Source organism: Scophthalmus maximus, chromosome 13 (assembly GCF_022379125.1).
Source record: "Scophthalmus maximus strain ysfricsl-2021 chromosome 13, ASM2237912v1, whole genome shotgun sequence".
Lineage (NCBI taxonomy): Eukaryota > Metazoa > Chordata > Actinopteri > Pleuronectiformes > Scophthalmidae > Scophthalmus > Scophthalmus maximus.
Window position 1 is genome coordinate 17,074,405 of NC_061527.1, and position 13,267 is coordinate 17,087,671.

At 43.6% G+C, this 13,267-nt stretch overlaps 1 protein-coding gene across 4 annotated transcripts in view; it reads left to right on the forward strand.

The window, feature by feature from the left end:
- ncanb (neurocan b) overlaps positions 1 to 13,267 on the forward strand; it is a 152,675-nt gene that overhangs the window by 44,484 nt on the left and 94,924 nt on the right. For all 4 annotated transcript variants that reach the window (XM_047336621.1, XM_047336620.1, XM_035646780.2 and 1 more), the window contains one exon: positions 10,772 to 10,854. In XM_047336621.1, the coding sequence (XP_047192577.1) occupies positions 10,772 to 10,854 (83 nt within the window). The remainder of the gene's footprint in view (positions 1 to 10,771; positions 10,855 to 13,267) is intronic.

Sequence of the window (13,267 nt, forward strand, 5' to 3'; positions counted from 1 at the left end):
GATTTATGGAGCATGTGCATGGTGTAGGTGGCCTACTGCATGCTCCATTTCTCATTCTCTCACATACACACAAGCGCCCTGAAATCAGTTGTCACGCCTGGACATGGCTGGGGCCCCCCTTCAGGTAGCCCCGTATTTTCAGACAGATGTGGCCAGTACCAGATAAATAAGTAAAAACTCATCAATTCTGATTCTCCCAAATGGGTGTGCCTGAGAATCGATACACCTTGAGGATCCCAGACTGTCTCCGTCTCAGACCGGGGAATCCGCACCTCGACACTCGGCAGTAAAGGAAGGAACGGAAATAGCCAGGCAGCGCCATCGAACCCCTGCCAGACTCTCTCAGCCTCTGTCGCTCTTTCCTTTCCTCAATCTCTCCTGTTATCTTTCTACTAACCGAGGTGTGTTGACTCTCCCTGCAGTCGTTCCTCTTCTCTGCATCTGCAATGGCTGCTCTGCACCCAGCGTCTCACCTTCCTCACCCCCCCTATTTACACCCTAAACAGCTCTCTCTCTGTTTGGCAACTCCTAACAGTAGGCCGGAAGCATCTGCAGACTTTCACGACTCATTAGCCGTTCTGAGAGTGATTATTTAATAAGAACAGAGCACACTTGAAGCTGCCGCCACCGTCAGCCGACTTGCTTTATACCCCCCCCCCCCCCCCCCCCCCCCCCCCCCCCCGGCGTTTCTTTTCTTGGTGCTTTGAGCGTTTGATTTCTTCCTCTTTCATTCTCACACTTTCGATTCCTTTTCCCCCCGCACAGTTATCACAGTGCAGTGTCTTTCTCTTTCACGCTGTTTCTTATTTCAGATTGTCTCCATCTCCCCCTGTCAAAATTAGGTTTTCCTTTCTCTGGCCGCTGTAGTTTCAATTCCAATTTCTGTTCAATTTATTCGCTGTTCTTTGATGCTCCTCATAATGTCTCTGTCTCCCATCAGTTTTTAAAACGTACTTTTATGGAATATTTCTCTCGCCTCAGTGTCTTTCCATGCCATTCACTATCACTATTCACTATGTTTGTGAAAATTTCACATTTTTCTTTGTTCTATGTGTCAAGTGAGCATCGTGTATACAGTAGGAATGGATATGGAGCCAATCTTAGAACTCTAAACACGCCAAATAGGGCTGTAACTAATGATTATTTTCATAATCGATTAGTTGTTTGGTCCATAAAATGTCGATCGAGTTTCCCAAAACAGAAAGATGATGTTTTGTTTTGTCCACACACCAAAGATATTTAGTTTACTGTCACAGAGGACAAAGAAACCAGAAAACCTTCACATTTAAGAAGCTGAAATCAGAGAATTTTGCCCTCTTTCCCATAAAATCGATTATCAAAATAGTTGGCGATTAATTTAGTTTGATTAACTGTTGCACCTCTAATGCTAAATATTATTCAAGCTAAACAACACATTTTTAGCGCCATTAAAATGCTAACGTCAGCTCGATTTATGCTCAAAGTACTGCTGTACCTCATGTGTACCTCACTGGGCCGCTAGCGAAATGGAGGAAACTTCTTTTGTAGCTATTTGCAGTTCACCGTCTTCACTCCTCCGCCTTTATTTTGATTTAACACAGCAAAATATTTTCACCAGACAGGATTTCTTATTTTTCGCAGCCTTGGAGCCATTAGTGGTCAGTTGTCGTCTACTTTTCTTTGACATTGTAATGACAGACACACACACACACACACACACACACACACACACACACACACACACACACACACACACACACACACACATGTTTGCAGGGGCACCATCACTGTCTCCTTGTGATTGGTTTGAAGAAATACCATCTGTAGCGGGGGGGTTACCCTACAGCAGAAGGATATTGGCTGCAGCCAGACTATTCTCCAGCGGTGACACAGGGCCGTGGTAAAGGGCACAGTCCAGTCTGTCTGCGTCCTCTCTGGGTCAGAGGCTCGCTCTCAGGTGGACGAGTCGTCCCGCCCCCGCAAACATGATACAAACACACCATCTGTCTGTGTGCACCATGTTGACTTGATGATTTGGGGTGTGTGTGTGTGTGTGTGTGTGTGTGTGTGTGTGTGTGTGTGTGTGTGTGTGTGTGTGTGTGTGTGTGTGTGTGTGTGTGTGTGTGTGTGTGTGTGTGTGTGTGTGTGTGTGTGTGTGTGTGTGTGTGTGTGTGTGTGCGTGTGCCTGTGTGTGTGCGTGTGCCTGTGTGCCTGTGTGTGTGTGTGTTGCCTCTTAGGTGCCTCTCATGGTTGACTGTGTCTGGCAGCCACTGACGCTGTGGCTGAGATGTGATGAGATGCAGACTGATTTAACTGTCCATCAAAGCAGCAGCTTACTCCCACCACTGGGCCGTTGTGTGTGTGTGTGTGTGTGTGTGTGTGTGTGTGTGTGTGTGTGTGTGTGTGTGTGTGTGTGTGTGTGTGTGTGTGTGTGTGTGTGTGTGTGTGTGTGTGTGTGTGTGTGTGTGTGTGTGTGTGTGTGTGTGTGTGTGTGTGTGTGTGTGTGTGTGTGTGTGTGTGTGTGTGTTGAAGACAGAAGCCACAGATGCATGCTTCTCAGTGTGCAGTCTGTTTGTGACATGATTTAAAGAGCAATATAAAAGTTGATTAGATGGAAATTTCGAGCTAGAAAAAGCTCTGATATTGGATGGGTGAAGAAAACACAAACACACACGCACAGACAGCTCTCATCCCTCTGTTGATTAGTCGGGTCTCTTAGTGTGGCTGGGTGGCATGACCAGGATGGCAGTAGGAGGGGAGGGAACATGGCAGGGAAAAGGATGGAGTATTCACTCTTGTAAGGTTTTACATGATACAGTATATTCCCATCCGAGTAGGACAGCAGAGATGGCTGTCGTAGATGTTGCCTGTCTGATCACGGCTCATGAACCCTTCCTGAATTATCCTGCCCGTGCTCAGGGAAAACATTTAATTCCGGTGTGCATTTCATGACCCACTTCAACTCAGTGAGCCGTCGTGTTGACTCCTCTCTCCACTCTTCTCACTGCATGACATGACACCACACACAATATGACTCAACCCCGCTGATCTATAGGCTGCCCACTGTATTTGTTCTGATGCGGGATCTGGTGCATGTGTGATAGTGTGGGTTTACTGACCGACTCCCAGGCCTTTGCCCCAGCATGATTCAGTGTCCCTGCTCCACTGACTTTGATTAACTGAGGAGCCTTTACAGCCTGTAGTCAACTGCAAGGATTTACTGAATTCTAGATGCCCCTGAATCCTGCGGAGAGAGGGGGGGGGGGGTTACAGTCTGGAGTGGAGTGACAGAGAAAAGAAACAATGTAGAGAAGAGGGCGAGAGAAGAGTGGAGAGGTAAAATCCTGGCTGCCAGCCCAGTGAAATATGTCCCGCTCCCGGACCTGCTTTAATAAACTGATAACATCCTTTCATCGCAACCACATACAGCCGCACACTAAGTTTAATGTGTGTGTCAGTGTCATGGGTGGGGTGCTAGCTCTCATGTGGGTCACACATCCGATATAACAATATACAACACAGGCATACAAATAAGAAGGAGTATTGTGTTGTTATATTTATTTAAATATATAGTGTCCTGTTACTTCATTGTATATTTGATGAAGATATTGATTGAGAAACAACCACGAAAAAGACAGTTGCAATATTTCAGTGTCATGCATCAGCCCAGATTCAACACTGCAGGGTGAGGCTATATGTGATATTTACCAAATCCTAATCAAAATCTAACATTGTGGTTTTTTTCTTTAACACACACTGCCGTGTTTTGGCTGAGAAAACAATGTGTTGATAATAATTTCAACAATTTTTTTTTATTTTGTTGTAGTGCCAAACAGGTTTAAGGTTGTTTAACTGATTAGAGAACTGAAATTAACTATTTCAATTTTAAACTTGCAATTTTAAGATTCTTTTTTATAGTGTGATTTACAACTTTGTTTTGGTGTCTGAAGATGCTACACTACCTTGGACTGTAGGATGACCATTCAAATCGACTCAGTACCGAACTTAAGATCACATCCTGTGTTCAAATATTTGTCCTTCATCCACACCCACGGAAACAGATTCATAGACTGACAGTCTTTAGTCCCACGGTATTCACCACTCTGCGTTTTTAAACTCTTGTGTACAAGGTGTTGAAACAGTTTCTTCCTTGTAGCCTCGTCTCAAGCCACATTTAAATTCCAGGCAAAGACAAGCAGGCGGCCAAGGGGACCTTGATGTGCCCAGAACAAGTTCAACATTTGCCATTGTATAAAGTGGCTTTGCAGTCCAGCAAATGAGAAGTCTCAGACATTTGAAAATTGCCTGACGACCCTTCCTGCACATAAAAAGCTTTGTGTCACCTCATTTTTCAGGAGAATCTCTCTCTCTCTCTCTCTCTCTCTCTCTCTCTCTCTCTCTCTCTCTCTCTCTCTCTCTCTCTCTCTCTCTCTCTCTCTCCGTCCCTCCCTCTCGCTGCACCTTTCCCCTTTCACTCTCTTTTCTCATTAGGGTATCTCTCTCTCTTTAATTCACGTGCTAGATGACCTTGTCTATTCTAGCCACAGAGAGCGAGGTAATACGTTTTTAACAAAACAAATGAGTGATAGCCATTTCCAGCCAACCCCCTAACAGGCTGCCCGGTGTTGTTTGCTGGTGGTCAGCTGCACCGCATCAATAACGGAGACCGGGCTGCCTTTCAGCGCTAAGTAATAGGTTTCTATATAGTTGTGGGCAGCCCTGAGGCTTATTCCTACTCTGCACCATCACCGTGCTCAGCCCTGTCATCCCAGTAGAGCCTGGAGTTGTGTGGTACACCGCCCCCCTCTCTTTATTTAACCACTCCGTTGTTTTTTCGAAAATGATGTTTATTTCAAATGGAAGAATTATTGCAGGAAAGAAAAACAACTACTCTCTTAATGCACAGAGTGTCCATTGTGTGGTTTTTTTGCACATCTGCTCGCTGCGCAGTAAAACACTTAACTTAAATTGACAGCTCTTTCCAGCTCCATAGTGATAACGCCTGAACAAGTACGGCCTCATCCTTGCTTTTATCCTCTCGCCTCTCCTTCCTTTCATCCCCTCTTTGCCCAACTCCTGATTAACTGCTCCTTTCATGTGAGCACGAGGAGCTCCTCATTCATGTACAGCTTATTAATAATAATCTGCATTTCTATTGCACCTTTTCAAATAACAATTACAGACTGTTTTACATAATAATAAGAATAATACAGTTTCAATTTATCAGTGAAAACAAAAAAGTAAACAATTACAAAATAATAGCACACTAACAATGAGAAAGCGTTGGAGGGACGATTCATACCCTGTGTTCACACTGTAATACTCCAATCAGGAAATGCTGACGTTATTATATTGTAATGATGATATTTCATAAAGTTGTCATTATGATGTCATTCATACCATATGATGATTAATGATTGGTCAATCTAAATAAGACGGGGATTGTGACTCTAAAGTTATTGGTCGCAAATGTTAGTGCATTACAACGATATATGACGCCATTTTCTGACTCAATAGTGATGTCATGATGATGACATTCCCACCCTCTGATCATACTTTTGTTTTGATCTATATAAGCTTTAGGTCGTGTTTATAGTGCTATAGGATGCAGAGATACCTCGCAAAATGCACTTTTAAGCTATGCATGACGTAATTTTTCTGATTTCATTGTGACGTCTTAATAACGCTACTGATCAATTTAAGCTTCAGATTTTCTCTCTTGCCCAATTAGCTGTGGAGATATCTTGTAAAATATGTTTTTCTGACCTTATTTTTGTGAACTTTGACTTTTGACCCACCAGCCCCAAAAGTAAATCATCTTCCTCCCAAGTAATAATCCCAAAACATCTGCCATGTTTTTTTTGTTATTTTGCACTCACTCACTCTCTCTCTCTCACACACACACAAACACAAACACACACACACTGGGGCAAACCAATACCCTACTTCCAGCTTCAGCTGCATGCAGTGTAATAAAATAGAGCCAAAATGAAAGTGCGAACCCATCTACAAAGAGCATTCAAGTGTGACTTGTTTTCAGATGCCTGCACAGATGTATGCACTAATGAGTTTATATCATGTGCATGCACGCATACGTGTGTCGGACTGTGTCTCAGGACTCTCACCAGCATCTGTCCGTGTCATTCTTCACTTCATCCACACTCCAAGTGCACAGACACATTTGCATTCCAAAAGGTATTGTGTTCATCGCACATTCAATGTTCATGATATGGCAGACTTCATTATAATGCAGAGCTCCTGCCTGTTTCCTTCCCTCATAACTGGCGTCTTCTCCTGCCTCTCAGGCTGTAAGGAAAATACTATTGCCTGAGCGTGCACTGTGTGTGTTTGTGTGTTTGTGTGCTTGTGTGCGTGTGTGCTTGTGTGCGTGTGTGTGTGTGTGTGTGTGTGTGTGCGTGTGTGTGCGTGTGCGTGTGCGTGCGTGTGTGTGTGTGTGTGTGTTTGTGTGCAACCTTGTGATGGAATGAAACCATCTCTGGCTTGAGTTGCGTCTGAGCCCATATGGTGGGCTCTGAATCAGATGGCAATTTTCTTCTTTGGGAGCCCTGCCACAGTCCCACACTGGTCTACCAGCTCCCGTTCCCTTCCAAGCGTGTATATACAACGGCAGGCCCCGCAAAGCATCAGGGCAAATTTATGGCTGCCTAAGACTGTAGTCCCCCATCTACTCAACCCACCTCTTTCTCTGGGTAAAACCACCACCTCGTCCATCCTCTCACAACCTCCGTCTTTTGCCATTTCAATCTCTTACCACTGGTCATTCTTTCTTCCTCTCTTTTGTATGGATGGCGATTGAGCAGTTTAGTGAGTTAACAGTGACTCATCTGGATTGACTTTTGTACAGCATGTGCATTTCTGGCCTACGCTTCCTTTTTTTTTCTTCCTGGCAGAACCCGAGGTGTCCCGTTGTTCCACCAGCACAGGTTTTTATAAGCGGGAGTATAGCCGCCCACTCGAACATTGTTTTCATTTTAGTGCTTTCATACTGCAACTCCCAAGCAACAAAAGAAACCTCCATGAGGATGATGCATGCTCCAAGACAGGTGCAAACACAGAACCGGCGCAGAAAATCTGAAGCACCACAGCCGTTTATGTATGACACAGTGTGACAGTTTGCCTACTAAAAGCTTGGTAATATCCTCCTGGAAGGAAAACAGTCTTTTGTCACTTGAAGGGTAGCCTCATTTTTCACTCTAAGGGACTTATCCACAGACATTGATGGGACTAAATCCACCTTTGAAACCTGCACTACTGTGTGTATGCATGTGCATGTGCGCTACAGGAACAAGTGCAGCGTGCGGGGATCGAGAGACGGGCAGCCTGAGTGATTAATGAGGCCACTTAATAATGCATCCCGGCGAGGGAAGAGTGACGGGGCAATTTGAGCGAAGCAAGGAAAATAAAAGTAATGGGAGAGCAAGCATTTAAAAATTTAGAGTCACGGATACAGACGGTGGCAGACATGGATTGGCAGCTAAATTCATCCAAATGTAGATGGGCAGGAAAAGGTTGACAGTGAGATGGAACAACAGATGGGACAAGACCAGACTTCTCCACGAAGGGCTGACGTTGGTATTTTAATACGGGGATACAAAACACTGTATTTTTCAAAAAAAGCTAAAATATACTGAAGCTAAACTTTGTCCTAGAATACTTGTACCTGCAGGAGTCCAATGGTGGAGTTACAGTTAAAAAAGATACAATGCATCACAAAGGGAGAGAAGGAAAGAAGGGCACAGACCTGGCAACACAGAGGTCACAGCCTCTGCTATGAAACATTGAAAACAAATTAGTTCAACTGTTGCACTTTTAATTCATCATCGTGTGAGCTTCAGAAAATGCCTCAATATAAACGTATTCAGTAGCAGAGTAAGTGCGCCATAAAGAGCACGGGTGGAGAAATTATAGGTGAAGTATATAATAGCATGGTCGGAGTAAACATAGCGCTGAACCATAGAGGACACATGAGTAGCTGCTATTGATCAACTGGAGATGTAAGAAGAAAAGGGCAGAGGGTTTGAAAGGCTTGTAAAAATGTGACTCAGTATTTCACTTTAAGCAAAGTCTCTTGCTTTCCATACTGTTAAGGCTTTAGGCAGTATAATAAGAAAAATATCCAAAGCAGCAGCCCAGGTAGACTTTTTGTTTGCGCAATTGAATTGGTGATTTAAGACAGTTGCAATACAACAGAAAAACTATCATTTAGATTCAATTTTAATAAACCAGATGTTACTCTTTAATGTGGTGTCAAGTCTGTTGTGTATCCCCTGACTAATTTGGCCTCCCCCTGTGAATTTGATTGTGTGAACATTAGTCAAAGGCCCAGTTCTGTGGATTGTTTATTGCCCTTCGTCACCAACCACAATGCAACAGGAGAAAATGTATTTAAGTATATGATGAAAATCAACCTGCAGAGACTTTTGCTAGAGTCTTTCTTATTTTCTTGAGTCTATTTATATCTGTCAAAGTGGGGTTCGAGTTAAATAGCAGTTGGCAGCCTCAGCCTCCAAGTGCTTGTAAGAAGGTAAAGGTAGAAAGTCAGAGAAGGCTAACAAAAGTTGACACCAGTTTGGCAAAAAATTGCCCATTAGCAGTACCTGTTACCTGTTAATTTTACATGACTAAACTAACCCATGGTAGTAGTGGTTTAGTTATAGTTATTTTCCTTCCTTAAAAGTACTAAATTGTTTGTGACGTTATGTGATTTGTATCTGTCACAAATACTGTGAATGTCAACCAAACTCCCACAGCTTGAATCTGCTTTCATTCAGCTGTGGCTAAGCAGAGGAATTGGTATGAGGACGGTGTTTTTGTCCTTGGCTGCGCCCACTGAGATTGACTCGGAGTGACCAGCGCTGCTGTAACTGACACTCGCTACCTGTTTCCAGCATCTCCACTTCCAGCCGCCAAATCCTCCTCCTCCCCCAAACTGCTCTCCTGCCCTCAGGCCTCGCTCGGCCGCCACGTCTCCGGAGATATTCATTATTTACACTCAGGCCCCCACGGCCCTGGCTGACTTACCTCATTTGTTCTCTGTCCTCTGGCTCCTGTGACACACACATATTACTGTAGCAAATAGTCAAATACACAAAATAAATACACAGATTTAGGTGCACACACACACACACGCACACAGGTGAAAGGAAATGAATTCCGCCTTGTTCGTCTCTTTTTCCATTTCTTATTTCCTTTCATGCTCCAGGCTGCTGTGGGCACAGCTACGCAGATATAACCGAGGGGTTGTGAAGACATTTTGTCTAAGAAAACATTTCAGCTTCACGATGTACAAGTATAATCACATCAGAATGTTTTTTATTGTGCTCCACATCAAATCTAAGCCAGTGTGTGTAAGATTACAACAAAAGTCTCCAATTACTTGTTATATATTTCCAAATAAACATATGCAGATATACCACAGAAGGCTAAAGCAAACCTGGTTGTCAAATTTGAGTATTTCCTTTGACAACATTTACACCGTTGGGATATTTTTCTGCTCAGCAAGGATTTCAGCGTGCTGTGTGCAACAAGGGAACCCGGAGGTCCATCATGTTAGATTTGGCTCCAGTGCTTTTATCTGGCTGTGTCTTTTGCTGAAGTAGCACCAGCATCTCTCCCTGTTGTGCTGTGTTTTTTTTTCTCTGTTAATCCCCAATCATATCCACAAATACTTTTATTTAGAAGTAGAACAAACTAAGGGATTTTTTTGTCACTGAGATTTCTTAAACCATTTTATCTGGACATCTTTCGCTTTGGTGGCTGCAACCACACCAATATGTTTTTTAAAAGCATTATTGCTATATTTATGCCTGGCGTCCACACTACTGGAATTTTCAAGTCATCAAAACTGAGACTTCTGCAAAAGCTGCTATGAACACTCCAGGGTTGTTGTTTTTTGTCTGGACGGGCAGAAACAGACTTTTGGAAATGACCACTTCTTGATTTGGTTTATATCAGTCATGACTCGACCAGCGGGAAATGCATAGCGTCGCTAACTGTTCCACCTCAATTTATGTCCGAGAAAGTATTTCCTGCTCTTACTTATCACCATTGCTCTTTCTAGCATGTCGTATTTACAGCAATCAAGTAACCGGTTGCAAAACGACAATCAGCTTCCTGCTTACACGGCATGCACATGGGTACATGAACGGTTGTGTGATATGCGTTGTATTGAATTGAAAACTAGTGTGGACGTAGCCTCAGTGTTTGGCACCATTGGCTCCCCGTTAGTCTAGATTTTAAAGCCATGTGCTATCGGAGAGCACATGGCACCAGTTTTTCCACCATTTTCACCAGTGCACGTTAGAGCAAGTTCAACTACTCTGTAAAGCTGAGTAGTCACAAACTGTTAAGGACAGTCGTTAAAAGAAGCCCTTTAAATGTAATCAAGGACAATACTTTTTTGTGATGTATTGTGAAATGAAAGGATAATACCGTACTCTATTTTATACTTGAAAAAGATTAATCGTGGTGGCCACAGGGTGTCAAGTTTATTTGTACAGCTCTTAAAAGCCCTTAATCACAGTCTGAAATGGCTTCGGAGGACTTCATCACACCCACGGCGTGAAACGGTAAATTAAAGTGAAGAATGAACTGAAAACCCTGTGTCTGAAGGCCCCGTCGAGAAAAGGGGAAAAAGGGATGGCATGAACAGGAATTACTTTCAGTCAGTCATCTTAGTTTGTGTTGTAAAAACCTCACAAGGGCAACGTGTTGATTCCCGTTTCCTTTGTGAACTCACACCCCCTCCCTGTCTCTCCCTCTCTGTCTCCAGGTGCAGCAGGATGCGAGGTGTACTGCCTGTGTGCGGAGCGCGGCACCTGCTGACCTTCCTCCTGCTTCAGACTGCAGTCTGTGGTGAGTCCTCATTAAACTGGAAGCAGTCGCCTGAGCCTCACAAGTTCAGATGATTCCACCATTCATTTCTAGAAATAACCTCTGCTGATGTATGAGCTTGACCTATGTGCAATTATTCTGCCACAAAAAAAATCAAAGTTATCTTTCAAATTAGTCAAAATTTGAAGGAAAATCAGATTTTTCACTTTCCCACCGCCACCAGCAAATTTAAGATGTGAAGCTCCTCCGATCAAAATGCTGTACCATATGTAGAGTATGGCCCTCCATGTAGGTCGGCACTGTGAGTTCGGATCCACCCTCCTGACTCACATACCAATCTCAATGCGCAGAATGTGACAAATGATGCCTCCATTGCAATTACTCGGGGATTAATATATCTGCCTAAAGCTCTGCTTGCACTGCACAGTGGGAGGACAGAGGGGCTGGATGAGAGGCGGGGTGATGTGTGATAAAGGTAATCAAGCATGTCCTTCCAATCAAAGATAACTAAATCCCACATCAACTCTCGGAAGCCAAACAGGCAAGCAATCATCGTGCACTGTACACTGAGGCCTCAGAGTAAGAAAAACTGGGGGGGAAATCACTTAAACTGACAGAATTATGCATGTCTCAGGTATCTGTTTGTATGGCCTGTATAAAGCTCAGAAAATCGTCAAGTGCGCATGACTTTTTTTTCAATTTTCCAGTGTTGCGTCAACAAGGTGAGTTACTGAGCAACAGAAACTTAAGAATTGTGTTGCTTTATAATAGGACAAGAATGAATGAGCAATGTCTCACATTAGAGTCCCAGGAGCAGTCAGATGTTTGGTGTTTTTGACCTTTAAATGCTTAAAGATTGAAAAATGTGTTGATTCATTTTCAGCTGATCAAGTAATAGGATCCACAAAGATCCTGGAACATTAAAAATCCATCACTAACAATCAAATATTAAGGTAGACAAACCTGTCCAGTGTTGATTTTAACACTCAAAAAACTGATGGTTTGCTGCATCAAGAATGTGTGGGTGTCATTTGAGTGACAAAGAAAATATGGTTTCAGGGCTTTTGGACTCATTATTTTTTTAGCTGCTACATTGGCACAATTATAGCTCACACTGTCTAAACCTTTGTAGCCAAATTGTAGAAAACAGATGAGAATTAATAAGTGAAAGATGAATGACTCACTTTGTCTTTTCAAATTAATTGTCACAATTCATGGTTGGCAGCTCACAGCAGTGCTCAGTTGGGCCCGTCCCTTTACACGTTGGACCTTGACGTAACAGTTGTGCATACCTTGAACAACTGACTGACCTTCACTCTTCAACCAGCAGCCCGCATACTTCTCTCATTTATCTGCTTTCAAAACGAGATGAAAAGATGAGTGGTGAAGAAGAAAAACAAAGCATTCACCCATTCAGCCAATTTTTGAAAGTGAAAAGGTTTTGATATTCTGTAAAATCTAAATTTGCTTTGATTTGGCTGAAAAGCTGGAGTTTGGGGTCTCAATCCTCTAATTGTGTGTCGGCAAGCTATGAAAACTCTGGAGAGAGTCTTGACATTTTGCATTTATCTGTTTCACTGACTTTTTAAACCATGGCTTTTACTTAGAGAAGGTCTGTGTGACATATAGGAAAGAAAGCCTCACTGCCATATAATTACTTACACAAAAACGTGTGTGTAACTCAGAGTCATTTGACTATGTGTACGTCCGGTCTGGTTGCTCAACGGCCCGTTCTGCAGGGAAGAGAAGGCAACACAACGATCGATTCACACCCCTCGGTCCGTCTTTGCCCTCCCTAAACCTTCCCCGTGTTTGTGCGTGCATAGAACAGACTGCACGCCCCCACCTTGCGCTCCGTGGCCTCCCCAGCGGTCCGCTCCGCTCTGTGTTGTATTGTTTCTGGCACCTGTGGAGGTAAAAGAAAAAAAAGTGAAAATCTACCGACCCGGCAGAGGGGCCCTTCTGTGACTCAGGGCTCAGATTCACAGTCAGACATGATGAGAATAGAGCCAACAACTCTGTCTTTCCCTGCGTGGGTACATGTTTGTGAGGAAACCCTCAGGTTACATCTGCCAGGTGGTGTATGCAGCCAATTTGTAGAGCAATGCAAACCATAACCCACTCACACACACACACACACACACACACACACACACACACATCCTCAGAGCCTGATATCCCACGTACATGTGCCTTTCAGTATGTCATGCAAATACTCCCTGCTACTCTGCCCTGGAGGTGTTTAGTTTTTGAGGGCATTAAAGTCGACTGTTCTAGTTTTCATTTTTTCTCCCTTCATGCATTTTTGTACTTTTTCTGTCGGGCTGAGAGAGTCTGGAAACAGTCAATGGGAGGTAGAGGACTACAGGGGGGGTTGGCATTGAGGCTTACCCCATGACACTTTGCTTGACAGCCCAGAGATTGGAAAGAGGGT